At 34.3% G+C, this 19,827-nt stretch overlaps 1 protein-coding gene across 1 annotated transcript in view; it reads right to left on the bottom strand.

Annotated features, from left to right (window-relative positions):
• Positions 1-7,948: 7,948 nt before the first annotated feature.
• LOC110464868 overlaps positions 7,949-19,827 on the bottom strand; it is a 42,146-nt gene continuing 30,267 nt past the window's right edge. Inside the window, exon 3 of the mRNA XM_021520317.1 lies at positions 7,949-8,436. Within this exon, the coding sequence (XP_021375992.1) occupies positions 8,378-8,436 (59 nt within the window). The 3' untranslated portion in view covers positions 7,949-8,377. The remainder of the gene's footprint in view (positions 8,437-19,827) is intronic.

The raw sequence follows: 19,827 nt of genomic DNA, 5'->3' as shown, positions 1-19,827 counted from the left end.
AGACGGGGGGATTCCCCTATTCATAACAATGGTATGACGTCACTTCAACAATCCATCAACGTCATGTCAACCCTGAATTTAGCATATAACGTTATCACTACATTGTGTATATGATACACATTGGCAGAACAGGGTAAAAGAAAAAGAATCAGCCACCGTATATTCACCCCCTTGGGGTAAGATATGGGAATCTCAACCCTCGGGAAAGATTCTTGAGTTGCCAAAAACTCGGCAAAGCCTCGTGTTTGGCAACATAAGAATCTTCCCCCTCGGGTTGATAGTCCCCTATCTCACCCTCAAGGGGGTGAGAGATTCTATTAGTCTTGACCCTATGGGCCATATGGAGATTACTGTAGGATGGATACATTGCGATAACTATGTTTCCACCTTAAGATGGTGGACGTCTTTATAAGTTAACCTACCCTGTATTGCTAAGGAAAGTTCTTAGAAAAATAAAATACTTAAATAAACCATTGTGTTGAAATGGTTACCGACATTTTTGAAATGGTATCTACAACTGTAAAGGAAATCGCAGTTTACTCACAGTTTTGGGTACGCTTTTATGCTGAGATAATCTTATACCAACCTTCAGTGTCCCCTTCAGTAGTAATGAAGTAAGTTTACACGTCACAGTGATTTGCCAATACATACCGCCATCCTATCATGATTATGATAAACTGTATATAATTGAGCAATCGTTAATAAAGACACTTAATATCTTTCAGGCTTATATTCTTAAAACATATTTTATATTTGGCATAACGAACTGATATCCAATATGTTCAAAGTACCTGAAATCATTGATGCCCTTCTTTTCTTAATGGAACTCCTTGGTTTTATGTTGTTGTCATTTTTCGTATCAAAATTGAGTTTCGATTTCTTCTCGCATGCTGACTCGATGGTAGATGATTTTTTTTCTTTTTTTTTTCAGACTTTTGGGAAATATTTGAGTCTAGTATAACTTGGTTATGTGAAGCGTTAAAACTTATAAATAACACCCTCGTGCTGCCGTCAACATAATATATATGTTTATAAATTAATATCCATCATACTAGTAATAAGTAAATTTCTCCGTGACAACCGATATCGTTCAAATCTATATACTATGGTCTGGGAATTAATCATTCACTGCATATTTGTAAATAGATGGTTCTCCGAAGTTACATATCATTCTGGAATCTTGTTTCCGAAATGCAGTTTAGAAGCTGAATCTGAGTAGAAACCAAACGTATTATCGTTTTGATATTGTGAAGCAAATGTGTTTACTTAGAAAGCACTCCAGCAATAATTGTTCAGAAGTTATTGACCTAATGGACCTAATTTGATCTTTTCGGTCACATGAATTTTGACATATATCTGTTGCAACCTCTCCGAAGGGGTTCCGAACCGTCGCTTCTTGCCACCTAGCGACAATCAATAGACTACATGTAGCAGCGTTCTCGGCAGGCTTCGTATTTGTTGCTGATCGAAACATGTCTAATACATTCAGGAAAAAACGAAATGTATTTTTCACACAGATTGTATTTGCGTGTCATAAAGTTCCCTTTTAACGGCATGACCTAGAAACGTTTCCGATAAATCGGCGCTCACGTTTCCGCTCTGTTGTGGATATTCTTGAAGTTTTAAAATTAAGTTCAATTGACGTAATTATGTCGTTCTGAACACAAATGGCCTTCCTTTACATTGAACTTCAAGTTTTCGCCGATATCATCCGATTTAAACTAACCAAGTTCAAATCAGCCTCTGAGTGTAATCAGTCCACATTGCTGAAAAAGCCATTAAAACACAATTACTCGTTCTTAAAAGTACCAATCCAAATTGGCTTCTTCAAGAAATCAAAATCCCTAATACAGGTTTTCCAAAAGAGCAATAATATGAACGAGGTGAGATGCTTCATGCCGATCGTTACTACATCGTTGTGTACGTGACTGGTTCACCACTTTACCGACAACAAATAAACCGTTATACGACCTTGTATGTCAGCATATTTGTATGATTCGTATCTGTTACATATATCTCAAGAAATACCCGATTCACTTTATTCCAGAAGTTTGCGAATCAATATAGTCGCAATAACAACCTGAAACGCTGCACCAAGCACTTCATAACAAACACGTATAAGACATTTTCAAACGGATGATTTCAAACGAATCGAGAAAACTAAAGTTACAGAAAAAGTACAATTTCTAGCATAAATCCATATTAGAAATTCTGTAAGAGAATATGATTTTTTTTAGTGTATATGATGATAAGAAAATGGTAATATTCCACTGATTGGTAAAAACGAATTGATAACCACTAAATTTTATATCATCCATTTAACTACACATGAGTGTATGCGTTCTAAAACCGTATTGATAAGGTACAATATGATATAATATGAAGTAGATATGACATACGACAACGGATGTATAGAGCAGCAGCGGCTGTAAAGTCAAATGGCATCTACAATACATACAAGGCTCCGATTTCAGTTTAGACAAACTATTTCTCAATAACACATGGCTAGCTAGTGTGTACTAGGCATACATTTCTCGGGTTACAACGATATTCCTTCAGGCACGCACTGAAGTCGTCTATACTCGTATTGTAGATGTATAGATATTAACCCTTGTCAGGTTTGATAGGTTTTTAAACCAGCAAGCGTGTGGTGGAGGCCCATTTTTTCTGATGAATGCTCAAAGATTCATTTCATTTAAAACTTCGGAGGCATTGTTGTCTTTTTTTTTTTTTTTTTCAAATTTAAACGTTCATGCATATCAATATCATTGTCAAAATTTTGTTTATCGACGCGTGTTTTTTTCATTTCCGTTAAATTCGTTCTGTCTAATCAATTTCTGAATATTTCCATCTTCAAGTTTCAGGAACATCGTAAACACACAAACACTGTCGCAACAAATACTGGAATAGAGAAGACACCAAAACAAAACTGAGACAAAAAAAGTCAGACATCTACGCCAACGGAGGAGTTACCAAAACAACAGGGAAAACAACTGCGCTACGGAAACATCAGAGGTGACATTAAAAAACATCTGTGAATATATCTACAGAAATAGAGCAGATACCAAAACGAAAGGGAAGACATTGATATGAATATCAGTGATGTCACAAAAGCAAACAGAAAGACAACGAAAGGAGCAGAAGTATTGTGGCATATTTCTGGCATCGACTTTCGACTTACGAGTTAGCTTTATCGACATAAGTCACGTGATGCTTTCCTGGAGATTGATTTGTTAATTGCTCGTTTTGCTTTGCAGAAATGAGTGGCAAGTCGATGTCACATCTGAGCATTAACATAATAAAAGACCGAGTTACCTACTTACGTGATAAATATCTCGGCAAAATTATCTTGGAAATTGTAAAAATATGTCGACATAATTAAACGCTTTTGCGACGTATACATATATAATGTCGACATCTTATCAGATTATGTCAACATTTTTTAAAATTATGTCGACATACGTAACTCGAAAGTTGAAAGTCGATGGTAGAAAAATGCCACCAGAGACGGAAAAGGCAAGGCAACCTAAGGATCTATTAAGACGTGAAAACAATGTGACAACATTAAAGACAACATTATGTATGTTCCTGGAATGTGAGGTTGCATACATTTTCTTGTATTTTTTTCAAATAAAAAAGAAAGATATAAAGGAAGGATATTTTCCTGTATGTCAATTTATGTTTCAAATCGCAAGTAATTCTTGCGAGCAATTTTGTTTGATACAGAAATGTATATAACTTAAGTATAAATGAAACCCCCCAGTTATCATGTATTGGATCTATTAAGGAGATATTAGACATAGTTTATCATGGAAATTCATTACGTCACTTGTTTAATAATCCATGCTATCCCTTGTAAAGCATATAACAGAAAAGTCTCCAGCTGGACTTGACATAGTTTACATACTATGCTCCCCTGCATACGGTTGTAATTTGCTTTCCAACCTCCTTGCTACCCTTTCCATGCGGTGGTCATCTAAGAGTACCATTAGTGGTGTTTTCCCTGTCGTCCATTTGTTAAAGTTGATATGTCTTCGTTGTTTCAACAATTATGGTCTAACAGACTGTATGTTTTAAGTTGTTAAACGTTGAACACGACATAATCTCGAAAGACATTGATTTTGAAAGGATCGTTTTGTCAATGTTTCGCTTTTATGATATGCTATCATGAAAAATAATGGATCAGAACGGATTGACTTAATAAGCTAAGTACGTAGCGACAGTTGTTAGAGAGAGAAAACGTACATAACTAAAATCCCTCTTGGGTGATTAACTTATGTAACCATCACGACAACCTCGATTGATACATATATTGCGTGGTAATTAAAAGGGAGTACACAATAATTGTGTTATCGGTAGGTGTAAAAATGTGCCACTGAAGAAAAGTTAAAAAGAAAGAGAATGCATAGCGATCCCAGATACATCGTATTGAATGAATATCTACTATTTGCAAGGTACTTGCATTTGATAATGCTTTTTTGATCTACTGTTCCAACAATTAACAATGCGTAGGAAACACTTGATTTTTAATTGGAGTAATGAAAGCGGTGCTGCTCTGATTTGAACCTTCTTCCCTTGAATGTCAAGTTACTTAGACTTATTTCTCAAAAACAATAATGGAAGCTATTAAAATATTGCATGATAATATATATAACATTTAGAATATATGAAATATTTATATTTCTGATAGGAACGTGCGATATTGCTTACAGAGGGAAAACGAGAAAACTAACTTCACGTACTATGAGTTGATAAAGTTAAACCTAACCTTTAGACGTCTGGTAAATTTGGAACTATCAGCTAAAATATAGTGATATCAGCGAATGTATAGCTTTACGAGAAAGTAAGCAAAGAAATGTTTTTCAATATAATTATTGACATCTTGTGATTTTTATTCAAATGAAAAAGAATATAAAGGAAGGATATTTTCCTGTATGTCAATTTATGTTTCAAATCGCCAGTAATTCTTGCGAGCAATTTTGTTTTATACAGAAATGTATATAACTTAAGTATAAATGAAAACCCCTAGTTATCATGTATTGGATCTATTAAGGAGATATTAGACATAGTTTATCATGGAAATTCATTACGTCACTTGTTTAATAATCCAAGCTATCCCTTGTAAAGCATATAACAGAAAAGTCTCCAGCTGGACTTGACATAGTTTACATACTATGCTCCCCTGCATACGGTTGTAATTTGCTTTCCAACCTCCTTGCTACTCTTTCCATGCGTGATGTTTTCCCTGTCGTCCATTTGTTAAAGTTGATATGTCTTCGTTGTTTCAACAATTATGGTCTCACAGACTGTATAGCTTTACGAGAAAGTAAGCAAAGAAATGTTTTTCAATATAATTATTGACATCTTGTGATTTCTTCAGTTAGAACTATACAAAGAATGAAGACAGAAAGTTTACATGTATGCATATATTTTACTGTTTATAAGCGAAAAGCACGTTATCTAGGTTTGACTATAGGTACATAGAAAGGACATTACACCAATGTTTAATTCTATATAAACAAAGATTTTTTTTTTTTTTTTTTTTTTTTTTTTTTTAAAAAAAAAATTTTTTTTTTTTTTTTTTTTTTTTTTTTTTTTATTAACGAGAGACATTTTATCACGGATTTACTGTAGTAAAAAAGGAACATAAATGATGGTCTTTATATCGAAAATTTACTGAGTATATAAGCAATATTATTGAGAGCCATTATCGAGATTTTGGTGTATCTGTAATCCTTTGCGTCATAACGTAGCTTTTCATAGAAATATATGGTGCAATTACTAATTTTAAGTAACGCAAAGGTCCTCAACAGATATTTTATGTATTCCTGGGAATTAAAATATTTCTTGTTCCTCTTCTGCTTATATTGTCATTAAGACACACTGTACATAAAGCCTATTTGTATAATCCTTAACTGCAGAAATTCGGTATTTAGTTGTATCAGTTTTTGTGAAAAGATAAGTCCTGTTAATCTATACACTTTCTAGCATGATGGGGACTTGTTCATTGTTAAAGCGCTGATGACCTAACGCTTTCCTGGAGTTGTAACGGATGCAAAATGCAAACATGTGTACATCTCGACAGACCTAGTTTTTGAGGTTGTTGTTCACGTTAATGTTGTCTTTCCTTTTGTTTGATGTTTCCTCGGTTTCTGGTGCCATTTTGGTACCGATTTAAGTTCTAATATTGTTTTATCTATCCGTGGTATTTTTCTCCAATTTGTTACCATTTCCTTCGCTCCTTATTGCATGTAGTTTAATGGATATCGTTAATAGTCTTTAAACCATGATTTGAAAGTTGATGAAACATTTCATTACTGTAGTGAAATGGCCGTAATTGTAACGTTGATAAGGGTTTAACACATCATTTTAAACTGAATCAAGTACATAGTAAGTGTTATCCAGAGAAAACATCTTCTTTTAATACTGAGTACGTTAAATCCGTTAAGTTTCCTCGTTCTCATACGGTCATTCCTGACAATGTCATCATCGAAATAGCCAAAGTGGCCAAAAATCCCAATACATTTACACTTCGATTAGCACGACAGACTGTATTTTTTTTTCACTCCCACCTCACTTAATAAATTAATCTTGATAACTTGAAAACGTGCCATCTTATTTGTTACAAAGCCGTCCAAAGCCATCTTAAACCATCAGTGCACTAAAGTTCTTCTGACATTCAAACTAACCTATGTAGAAAAGAAAGACTACTTTATGAAGGAAATGGTAAATGTGTTTTATTTATTAAAATAAGCGCTAACTTAATTTAAGAGGCACGTGGTCGGTAAATGTTTCAGAGATTATATTTATGCAAATTTGTTTTTTTTTTTTCGTTTTTTTCGAATATTTTTTTCGCCGATGCTTGTACAATGTACAATGTACAAAAGTATTTCGGTCATTTTCAATTGAATAGTTCAAAGATATCAAAGCTGCTCTTTTATACCGTGGTTAAAGAAACCAGAATCATGTTATACATATATATATTCATATTTATTTCCAGTCCTTCATAAATTCACTTTAAAACTCTCAAATTTCAATAAATATATGTTTATTTACAACCGTAGACAGATATACGTATTTTTTCACTTTGAAATAAATCTCTAAGATTGCAATGAAATAGGAGAGTAACTATTACATGGCGACGCTACTGACGGGTGTTGCAACGTTTATAATATGTATCAGTGAAATGTTAGCTGACAGCAGATTGATATCTTACCGAACACACGTGGTTCCATCTATCACTGATTATAAGGTTTAATATAGGTTGGATTCCAGGCTTTGAGGTTGCATACATGTTTGTCTTCAATACCATAGGTGTATGGTTTGTGCAATAAACCTTTATCCATTGCAAATGTTGAAAAAAGCCTCGCGGATGAGAAATGATTCATTCTTTTATTCACTAAAAAAAACCCTGATATAACAGATGCAAATTGATGCATAATTGATGCTCTTTCAACAAACAAAAAATGTATTCAATCATCTTACCTCTTTGCACGTTATTGTTTACACAGTTTTGATAATGATGAGACAAACAGTATTCAAATCACCTCATAACTTAGGTTCACGGTATATGTCCATTTAAAATTGCGTAAGAGTGATACATTATACTTCGGACCAGATTGTGTCCATTAGTTTTTGTATAGCAAATTTTGCGCTACTCAAATGCTAACCAAGGATTAATATCATAATTTCAAACATCAAATGATGACACTAAAAGCAAGGTGTTTAATAATAGAAAAATGCAAACATTATAACGGAAAGTGTGGGTGTAAGGAGGTCTGTTAAGGTCAGTAATGAAGCGATACCATCATTGATATAATCAAAAGGAAAACTTGAATGTTCTAAATACAAGTTGCTTTAATTAGTTTACTGAGTAGATGGAACGAAGAACAATAACCATAAACGAAATGATTTTTTTAACGAACGCTCAAATAACGCTAACAAAAGATAATGGAAAAGTATATTTTAATATCATGGTAGATTTTCTATCTTAAACAAAAGCAATATGGTAACGTTGTTTCCGATTCACATAGTAGACAGCTATTTTCATTCTGAGGTCATGCTTCTTTTAGGTACCAGATCCGTACATGGTTCATGTCATTTTCACCTTTATCATGAATTGATTAATTTCGAGCGCATGCCTGTACTGCTGCATGAGTGTGACATCAGCATTGTCGTTATAGCTACCTAGGTTCTGTAGCTATATTGATCTCCTCCTGCCTTTGATACCCATCATTTACGCCCAATTAGATTCAGCGGATAAAATTAATACCGAGAAATAATAAGATATAAAATTTACAAAGAAAGTCAATCAATCGGATGATTATTGTGTTAGTTGAAATGTACACGTGATCTCCGAACATGCGCATTGCAGTGTCTAACGTCCACGGAGAGCATGGAAGCCGTAGTTCCTCTTGCCCATCATACTTTGTTCATCTGAAAATACAGAAAAAACATATTTATAAAACGTGTGCTGATATAACATAAATAGGGTTTTACATGTGATACGAACACTGTAAGCTAGTATAAGATGTAGAGAGCAGTAATTTAGAGATTACATGTAGTTGAAGAAGGCTTTACCACGTGCGGCTAATGACATGGTCGTTTGGTCAGAAAGGCAGACCAACAGATCCAGAGAATTGACGAATCAGCATACATATACGTCAGATGATCACGACTGCTTGTTACAAACACCTGCTCCCGGAATCAGACCCAGTAGGCAGCAATGTCTACCGAGCGTGATCTTTGTGGCTTATGCATATATTTTTAGTTTTTTGTTTTTAATTTCCAGCGTCGAGGCTTACTTGTGTCTGAACCCTAAATAAAATCTTTGAATAATTATATAGACATTCTTTATTGCAAATACATCACATAAGATATAACCCATTGACGGTGACTATTTCGAAGTTTCATGACCATAATTATATTCTCTTTTCTCGAATGATATAGATGTTCACGATTTCGATTATCTTTCTAAATACACCCTATTAATTTGTTGTCACTACACTGGTTTCACTTTGAGGAAGTACTTTTACTCTGATTTGACCTACATTTTTCCGTGTATATTATCAACTTTATATTTGTTATATCTTACTTTTGTTCATAGTTTGCCAGATTTTTATCATTTTGAGTTATATTTACAGTTTTGTATGTATTTCTATATTTTTTGCTGTAAAGTAGTAATAATATCATTTCATTTTCAAAACAAATTTCAAACGTCGTTTATTGTCCAGCTTTTCTCTTATCATCTCTTATCATCAGTCGAAAAGCTTTGATTAATTTACACGTGATTTCGCCTTTATTTGGACGATACAATGGAAGATATCTTTTTTTTCTTTTTCTTTTCTTATATACTTATCGGATCATTGGACACGTTTCTGTGTTGTAGCATTTTTCCACTTCGTAGAAATAATAAAAAAAATACGTACACCACAAAGCATTATAAAGGAGAATGACACTATATCTGAAGACGTGTCTAGCGACATATTCCGGGACATATTGATAATACAATACAGTAGCGCTGCTTGGCGTAGGCCCTTGCCAGAGACACACGCACTAAAATCATTTCGGGTATTCCATGCAGCAATAATGATTTCAACAGCTATCGCGAGTATTGACAAATTAAAAATGTGTTCCTCATCCGAACCAAATAGCCGACCATGGTTAACGAATAATCTGTTTTATGTCACTGATTACGTGATTATGTCCCTTTATCAACGCCCATTTGCAAAACGTCTGCCACTCCACGGGCTGCTAGCACGATATGTCAACTAGCGAACATTGGCCGACTTGACAGGTATTTTAAATCAGCAAATCATTTTGTTCATTCGCCCTCTACCGGGAGAGGATAATATTGATAAAACGTATCTTTGGTGATATTTAATATCAATACCGGTTCATGGGTTGTCATTGTATCTTTATTTCAGGAGGCAGTCACGTCCGTGAGCGCCTGTGATTGTGTCTGGTGCTGCTTGATTGAACATCATCTGACAGAAATGTTTTCGAGATAAAAGTGCATGTCAATAATACATGCCACACGTCACGGTAAGGATGGGCAATGTTGTAGGCAAAGTAGGTATTGTCTTGTGTTTTTGTGGATGTGATTAACGTTAAGTGCGTTATTCGTGACTTATGTTGCTGTGTGACGTTTAACCTGTCATGCAAGGAATAGATAGAATTAATCAATTGCATTTGCACTGGAATTACAGCAAGCTGTAATGAAGTTGACTAATTAATTATCTTACACGCATTGCTGACTGCTGGCTATAATTATCATGTCGGTAAACATAAAACAACTAATTCACCAGCGTCTATATACCTTCTATTAAAGGCTCAATAACATAAGTAAATAGTTGTAATCCTCATATCCTTATTCCAATAAACAGATACATTGACAATGTACTTTGCTACTGGAAAACTTTAAGGATAAGTATTTCATTCTGTGAAACAGCAACGTGTTGCAAGACTTGATATCTACCTGCCTGTATTGAGATATGAAGTTTTCTACTTTGTCCAGTTTTAGAATAGTGTGTTGCGCAACATAGTCCGACCAGAATAGTATTGTTTTGAGCGAGCCCTTTGTTTGAAAAAATATAAAAAAATATAAAAAGTTGTAAGACTGCTTTTGAATGTATTGTGACCCTCTGAAGATTCATGATCTTACAATCGATTCAGAATCTGATAACCCTAAATGCAATGCTTTAAATCTTTCTCTTATCTTTTCTTTACTATTATACTGTCTGATTTTCATGCTTGTCCATGACACCAGTCTTCGTGTGCACTGCAAAGACATCATAAATGAACACAGTAATTCTTCTTCCGTTCAGTTAACCTTTCGCAAAACAATCTTCAATATATTGTTGCATTTTTGACCAACAGTTATTGTCATTTCAAACTGTCGAACTATATGTTTTATAAATCGTTTAAATCTTCGAGTCATTTGTTGCAATATCTGTTTATTACCATTAAATGTTTACCATCAAATACGTATTTCTTTGTCATTTTTCTACATGGAAGTCGTTACATTAGGTATATGCTATAAGCAGTCTATTATAAAGACATACTTTTCGTTTTATATAACTTGTTGCTCAAATAAGTTTAGTAAGTTTTCTTGCAGTTGTATGGCATCGCAATGCAATGGACTCGGGGAAAAAAGGTTTTAAAGAGTAAAAATGAAAAGGTCAGCTTCTGAATATAAAAACAGCCTGTAGGTCATAGGACGACGCGTATTAAGAGACAATCACGAAAAGTCAAACATAAGGGCAGAGAAAAGAACCTAATTGTTCATAGAATGATGATCATTTCAAGTAACACCTAAATGGATGGAAATTACTCTTTATATCCCTCGTAACGAATGAACTAGGACGCTACTCTCTCCGCTCTGTATCTCACATCTTCGAACGAGAAATTACCGATTACCTACTGTTCAAACTGGAGACCTAGTCAGGCACACTTAGGACGTTGACTTCATAACAGTGTCGTCCACCAAGTTGGGGTATTGTCACTTACTGAAGAAGTCAACAGTATTTCAATGAAAAACAGTATTGTATGTCACGGAATAGATGTAGCCTTTGTTATTAGGTCACTGTCTGCTAATGTGTGATTTCAGAACACATACGTATCAAAAAAAATCCCAGTGTGGTTATTCATGATGATGTCAGCGCTAACTTTATGGATATGTTAGCGCATCCCCATACGCTAAGTATTACTTTAAATAGTAGGATAGTTTATAGACATTTCGCATGGAAATCTTTCAAACCCCACTCAAACAAACTACTTTTTATCGTTTTATACAGGAATTCGTATAAAGTAATTTCCTAAATGTTGAAACTCTAAACCATCATATGGTACCATAAATAGCAGTAAAAATATATGCCTTATATTTCGTAACGGCATTTCTTTTGAACATATGCTTTGGAGGTTTACATGTACATGGTCACAAACCATTGAACGCCATAATCTGATTGAGATGTTTCTGTTTCACTCTTGTGGTATTAATTCACATCGGCACGTAAAATGGTATATATTTTGGTAAGTTGGGATAAAAATCTGAATATTCGTTATATTCAGCAGAAGCATAAATGTTTCAATATTTAAAGAATTCCTCGGATATGGATTTGTCACCTGTCCAGGCTGGCAGACAGGACATTAACGGTTAACTTAAAGCATAGACATGCATACAATGTGACATGAGAAGACAAAACTTTGAATTATCGTACATAAACCAACTGTACGAACGCCGACGCCGACGACGCCGATGGAGTGATCTCTATATATCACTTTTGCGTCACAGGTAGAAGATCTATTTCTACCATACCCCATTAAGATCCGACATATTATGGTATATCACATATGACAATAACGGTGTTCGCACACAATAAAATGCAACCTCCTGAAACCGTTATATCACTGACCCTGATTGACCATCTATAAGTCTGACCACGTTTTAAGTGTAGGTCAATGTTATAGGTCAATCTAAAGGTGTCACGGACAGAATAGCGAGACATAAATACATTTTGTGATTGGGGCAGCAAACATCGGGCTGCCAAAGGGCAATCAAGGCCTTCTAAGTGGTGAACTGACAAAACCCATCGACTAAGTTGATAAACTATTACAAAGAAGAATAACATTCAGATAAATTCACGAAGAAAACACTTCCAAGAATTAAATGTTACAGGCAATTATACTGACGAGATGTTTTATTTACGTGTTTACAGATAAGAAAAGGAAGTAAATTATATATAGATAATTGTTTTTTCATTTGTTCAAAATCAAATATTTTGAATCTTATAACATGTACATTTTAGTTTCATCTATACGTATTCAGATAGAAATGTATCAATAATCACTACAAATACGATGTAAGGATGCACATATATAAAACAATAACGAAGCCGAGTTTACCAGTCAAACAAAGTACACTTTTTTTTTGCATCGTATGATCATTTCAACGATTGATGACAAATCAGTGGCACCCAAATTCAAATAACAAAAATCTGTTAATGTTAGTGTAACGTTCAATTGGATTAAACAAATATATGGAAAACTAGCATCTTTTATTTATATGAGCTGAGGGAAAAAAATCTTAGGACAATCTCTTAAAATTTTAATTTTAATTATAAAGAATAAATGGTCTTGGTGTAAAAACGATATGGTGCTACTTTTTCTAGAAATGCAAATGATACACCAAAATAGATCACATCACAATGAAAAGAAAAAAAGAAACAACATACCAGCTGCAAATCACAACTGAAATTCACGGGCCTATTAAGCAAATATTGTATCAATTATATGGTTCCTTTTGATATGAATAGAAACAAAATCATTACCTGTGTTTGCACACATGTAAGTGACAACAGAAATGATGTTGGGCCGGTTTGTATTACACCAGGACCCGATAGTTATGGGAGTCGCTCGATTGTTTGCCTCCATTGTGCTGAACCTAATAGTACTAATGGATGCATTCTTTGCATTCCTCCCTTACCACACTGTCACACTTATCTAATTAAAGAGCGCGAAACTTACACAGTTTCTGCCAATTAATTCATCATGTAACTATATACCCGCATTAGCTAATTACTGGTGTACCGTAGGACACCTGAACCTTGTCCCTTTCAATAGTTAGATACAAATTGTTTACACGTGAATTTGCGTCATTCTCGTTGTTCAAGGTGAATTGATGTGTATCCCAGAAAACACATGTTTAATTGCTGCTTTTTAATAATGAAGATATTATAATGATACATTTTTTTTCCAGAGCATATTTGTTAAGCACAGGATAGTTGAAGTTTTAGTTACAGTGAAACATTGACCATATCATGAACCGCTGTATACACAATGATGTAATTTCACAATATTTAAAAATTCATTAAAACCGTTATTGACCGTTTAAAAACAAAACTAGATCCGTTACAAGAAAAAATAAAAGTGGATGTGAAAAGTCCACCTAATAAACACTGCCTACACGAAACTATTTATTCCCCAACGCACGCATATTTAAGTTTTTCATGATCAGATTACTTTGTTTTCCCCCATTTCTGTAAAAAAAATGTTCTCTATCAAGAATGAAATTTTTCTCACAATATTAAAAACATAGAACACTTGTTATGTGGATTTAATGGCGAGAAACGAATGGGATACTCATTAGGTAGTGATTCTTCAAAAGACTATTTGAGGGTTAAAATATTTGTTTCACAGATTTATATTTTAATGATATCCATTCTATATTTGCTATAGAATTTGTCACAGACGAAAAAGACTAAGCGCATAAGAGAAAGTTATTGGTGAGAGACTGATATCAGTCAATTTCACAATAATTGTTTTTACTGAAAATTACCATATATGGGAAGTACTGCAAGAACTCTTGAATATAACATATAGAAATCATCAGTTACAGTATCGGTTTGTTTGACTTAAAACGACCAGACAGGCAAACGGGATATATCCCGACAGTGGATTGGCCAAATTAAAAAGGAAACGTGCTCTTGACTCTTAACGTTGGCCGTCTACATAGTGTATGCACCTAACGCGTTTGACTTTCTTCAATTCAAAGGGACTGAAAACGTATTGTCTGTCCACAAAAACAAATCGTTTGATAGTTACACCACAAACACAAAGTGACAAAGCATGCCATAGATAGGCTGCTAACATTTGCATTGTTGTCGTTTGCAAATTGCTCTATCGTGATTAGGACTTAACATTAAAAAATGCAAATATAGATATATATTGCCAAAAAGAACAGCGTTGCAAATCTGGACCTAGAAACCCCTGTACAATTTCTTAATTTAGATTAACTTTTTAGTTTGTTAATTTGAATGAAAGTAACCATATGATTGCACACCATTGTAAATGTAAAGTAAGATTTACAACTGTATTGAGGTGACCTCAGATTGACTACTATGTCTAAAGTATTATTTTGAAGGACCAAAACACATTTATTTTGAAAGATAATAATTCAGTTGAATTTTGTTATAATAACTCGTGTAAACATATTGCTATTTCTCTGATATTTTGGTGGCGCTGTTGTTGATTATACTTTACAACCGTTAGTATACAATACTTAAAAGGATTCTGTATTAAGAGTATGATCAGTTTACTGTACGCCGGGATATGTACATAAAATGTTCCAAGGGAATAGTGCCATATGCTGCTGTCCGTTTTGTCGAGAAAATGTATTTGCTTTAGTTTCTAATTCAATTGATTTCGGTGGTGATAATCATATGTCGTTAGATATATCAATCATCAAGGACGTCCTGAAAATAATCATTATGGCCATTAAAATTAAAGCTTATAAAGAAGTTGTGATCGATAGGAATCCTCCTCCAGGCGCAAACTGTCAGCAGACCTGGTGTGTCATGATATATCATGTATCTGATTCTGTTGTTACATTTCTCTCTATATTGTTTTCTAGTGCAAGTTGGCTTTTCTAAACAAATGACTCTTCAAACAATGATGTGAGATTTCTGAATCTGATATTAATGTCGCTGGTGTAGAGGTAGACGGTCCTCTTTATTAATTGGTAAATAATATATCATCAATCAACACAATTACTTCACACAGAGTTAAAAACCGGTAAAGAGTAAACATGACCAAAGAGAACTCGATTGAAAAGCAGCTGTAAATGGACAGCTGGTGTGTCCAAAGTGACACTGGTATTATGACAGATAAAGACAAACGGATTGAGTGTCAAAATATATACTGGTAAAATAATAGATACAGACAAACGGAGGGAGTGTCCGAAGAGACACTGGTATTATTATAACTTTAGATAAATGGATGGTGGTTCCAAAAAGGCTCTGGCATTATGACAGCTGTATATAAACGGATGGTTTGTCGAAAGAGGCACTGGTATCATAACAGATATAGATAATCGGACGGTGTGTAGCAGCTGTAGATAAACAATAGATGCGTCTACAAAGACACAACTGTAGATTTACAGTAGGTATGACAAGAGAAATGCCTTAAATGATAACAGCTGGAGATAAAAGAAAGGTGTGTCAAGAGAACATTGGAAGTTAAAAACCAGCAGATACATGATAGAGGTGTATTAAGAGATAAACGAAGAAAAAGAAAGGAATTTATCAGTCATTGCAACGGATTGGTTTTGGTGTCTTCACTGACCCCTATACAGATGGCAGTGTAAAACAACTCCTTTAAAACTTGTCATGTTTGTGTTTACCATGTGGTTGATGTCCTATATAAGTACTGACAATAAACTTAAATCTGCAATTTATAATTTCACCCGACGTTATTTTGTTTTGTTCATAATTAAGAACTCGGCTTTCTTCTCATCCGCCGTTGTTTGAAATCAAGCCCCTAGTTCTTTTACTAATGACAACGTTAACTCTTAACGTGCTTTTCACAAAGGAAAGACTACACACTGGACTTGTTCTTCCTGAACTGAAACTTTAAGTTCTATTAAAGACACTATCAGATCTACATAAAATTGTTTGAAGTATAAGAAGGAGTGTAGCACTGACATAAGTTTACAAGGTAAATCTAGCTTTCGTATGTTCCCTAATTATCTAGGACAGTAACACCATTATATGGTATCATGTATAAGCATGTCGCCTTATTAGTTCCGATTAAACAAATCGATAATATATTATTGATTGATTATCTATATCTTTTACGGCATTTCAAGGATTTGCGATTAAATAAGGCGACGTCTTTATAACTGTTCATATTAATTACGAGCGATTCCAAATACGTACAAAGACAGTTGCTATTTGTCAGTGTGCCTAAAAGCTATGTGGTACGTAAATGGTAATCGCACGCAGTCAGTGAATGAATAACCGTTGTAATAGGCCAATCTACCAGCACAAACACTTCCGCTACATACGTTAGATGTGAATTCCCATAATCCTCAGTGTCGTATTATTTGCCGACAAGACATTTCGGCTTTGTTCGGAAGCACACGGACTTGCTGTGCTGTGTAAATAGAGTAGTTAATGACCGTCAAATAAGCGCAAGGAGCGACTTGGTCCGTCCTCACTTTCCAAAGCAGACCTCTGAAAAGGTTTGTGAGATACAATAGATATATATTGGACATACCTCTGGCAATCATGCACGCTGTGACCGCTCTACGTCATCTACGAGTTCTTTGTTGGTAGTAATATACATTTGAAATACGTATCTAGATATATTTTGTTTTTCTCTGTATCTCAACTATATGAACCTAGGACTGTCCGCGAAGAACTACGAAACCTTTCCGACAACTGCTTTAATCTGCTCAAGCACAAAATAGAAATACAAATCTTAAGCACCAGATTTATTGACATTATTAATATACATGTTATATAAATCCGTTTAATACTTCTGAAGAGATTGTAGACAAATAATTTTAAACATGATCGATTTGTCTGTACAATTGTTCCGAATATACTAATAGTGACTTGTATTTCTTTCAATACCATCTTTATATATGATATACGAGTCCCCAGTATCCATTACCAGAATTTGATATCAAATAACTCTTTTCAAATCTTTAAAATAGAAACAAAATATATGCGAAAACGTCATTTCTTTCAGTTTCACACTCCGATTTCCCCCACCACTCCTGTATACAAATAGGTTTTATAACTCGAATGTATCATTCGCTTGACGGTTGTAGATTTCAACATTCCTATAACTGCCGTAGATTTTATCATTTTCGTAACTACTAAAGAGTTCATCACTTACATAACTGCTATAGATTTAATTATTTCCATAACTGCTATAGGTTTCATCACTCCCATAACTGCTATAGGTTTCATCACTCCCATACCTGCTAAAGGTTTCATCACTCCCATAACTGCTATAGGTTTCATCACTCCCATAACTGCTATAGGTTTCATCACTCCCATTACTGCTAGGGGTTACGTCAGTCCCGTAATTACTATAGGTATTATTATTTTCATAACTGCTATAGGTTTCATCACTCCCATTACTGCTATGGTTTCGTCACTCCAATAACTCCTATTTATTTCATGACTCCAAACAGTGGTATAGATTTCATCACTTTCATTACTGAGTTTTTATTACTCCAATAGATACTCACATATCTGATATATGTTTTGTCACTGCCATTACTGCTATAGGTTTCATTACTCCAATACTTACTACAGGTTTCATCGCTCACATATCTACTATAGGCTTTATCACTTCCATAACTGCTACAAATATCATCACTGTTTAACCGGCTTTATGTTTTATTTCCATAAACAAATATATGTTCTAAATATTTCATCACTCCTATAACTACTATAGATTTCTTCAATCGTACAATTACGTTTGATTTCATCACACCATAACCGTTATAAACTTCAGCACTAAAATAACGGCTGTATGATTAACTTCTTCAATAACTGCTATATACTTCATCACTCCAAAAATCGCTATAAAGGAACGCAAAATTGCGATGGGAGCCATCAGTGGCAATATTTTAATAAGCTATATAAAAANACCGCTGATAGTTCCAGGCATGATGTCTAACATATAATCTAGGCTATTACATCAACTTAGCTTTATTTGACTGTCACGAACACTTCCTATTCAAGAACTATAGTGTTGACTAGCTATAACGCATTGAATGATGAAGAAACAGAGCCTAGCTTATAAAACGAATGACGACATTGTGTCCCTGATGGAACACAGCATGCTATTTTCGTTAATCATAAAACTAGTATCAAATGTCATAGATACATACACGTCATATTAAAATGTATGATTTGTATGGAACCCCAGCACGATAATATCATATTCCATGGATGGAGTAATGTCCCCTTCTTTATCCAAAGTACGAGCAAGCCTCTTTTGGCAGCCACATATATAACAATGGATAGTGTACTTGTATTTGCCCTTTAAGAGGCTCCAGCCAGTCCAAACATTTAACAGTAACACATCTGTACTACTGGTTTCTCTATGGAGCCTCGTTACGATCGATACCTGAGTGATTAACACCAAGTAATTACCACAGTCACAGTGTCAATAGCTTTTCAATTAAAACATCGGTGGGTAAGTGTCGACCACAATGGACACGGTCTCAGACTACGAATGAGAATGTCACGAACTCTGGAAGTCAATTTCCTACTGCATTATCGATGCGTCTACATTCATGTTGATTTTTGTCTAAACGAATCTGTATCGATTTAGATTAGATTGATAGAATTCAATTATCCCCCTCTTAATGACTAAGAGTTCGTGTCTGAAGTTATTCGTACGTTTTATGTTAACGATTGTCAAAATGAGATCATGTCCGCTATTTGTGTTGCCATCACTTGGGTGTTTTATGGGTATAACACTTGCTATCGAGAAACAAGCGTCAAATGAAACAGATCAAACATGTCAGCAATGTAAGCGTTTTCAGCCTGAGATTTTTATATCATTGATAATTATTATGGGACACAGAATGATAAAATAATTATCGTCGAGTTGATAGCTTCAATGTTCAAGAGATGACAATGTTTATTGTTTATACATTTATCAAATGATTTGATAATTCAAACAATGATTGATAATTTTTCATAAATCAATTTGATTATATAAATAATTAATTGATAAGTGTCATAAATCGAAACGAAGGCGACGGAGTTGTAATAAGATTGCTGCAATTTATATTAAAACGTGAGAAAATGTGAAACATCCGTCAATAACAGTGCATTAATCACAACTCCCTGACGTAGAAAGGTAAGATACTGTAGGCAGATATGCAATACATTTCTTCTTACACAGAACAAATGAGTTCCAACCAAAGAAAAAGAATATCAGAGGGTAATTAAGCTCTAATAAAAATGTTCGTGAAACATAAAACATTTTTAAAGATGAACTATAGATATATGATAGAATGCC

This window comes from Mizuhopecten yessoensis, unplaced genomic scaffold, assembly GCF_002113885.1.
Source record: "Mizuhopecten yessoensis strain PY_sf001 unplaced genomic scaffold, ASM211388v2 scaffold11039, whole genome shotgun sequence".
Classification (NCBI taxonomy): Eukaryota; Metazoa; Mollusca; class Bivalvia; order Pectinida; family Pectinidae; genus Mizuhopecten; species Mizuhopecten yessoensis.
This window is presented reverse-complemented; position numbering and strand designations above follow the sequence as displayed.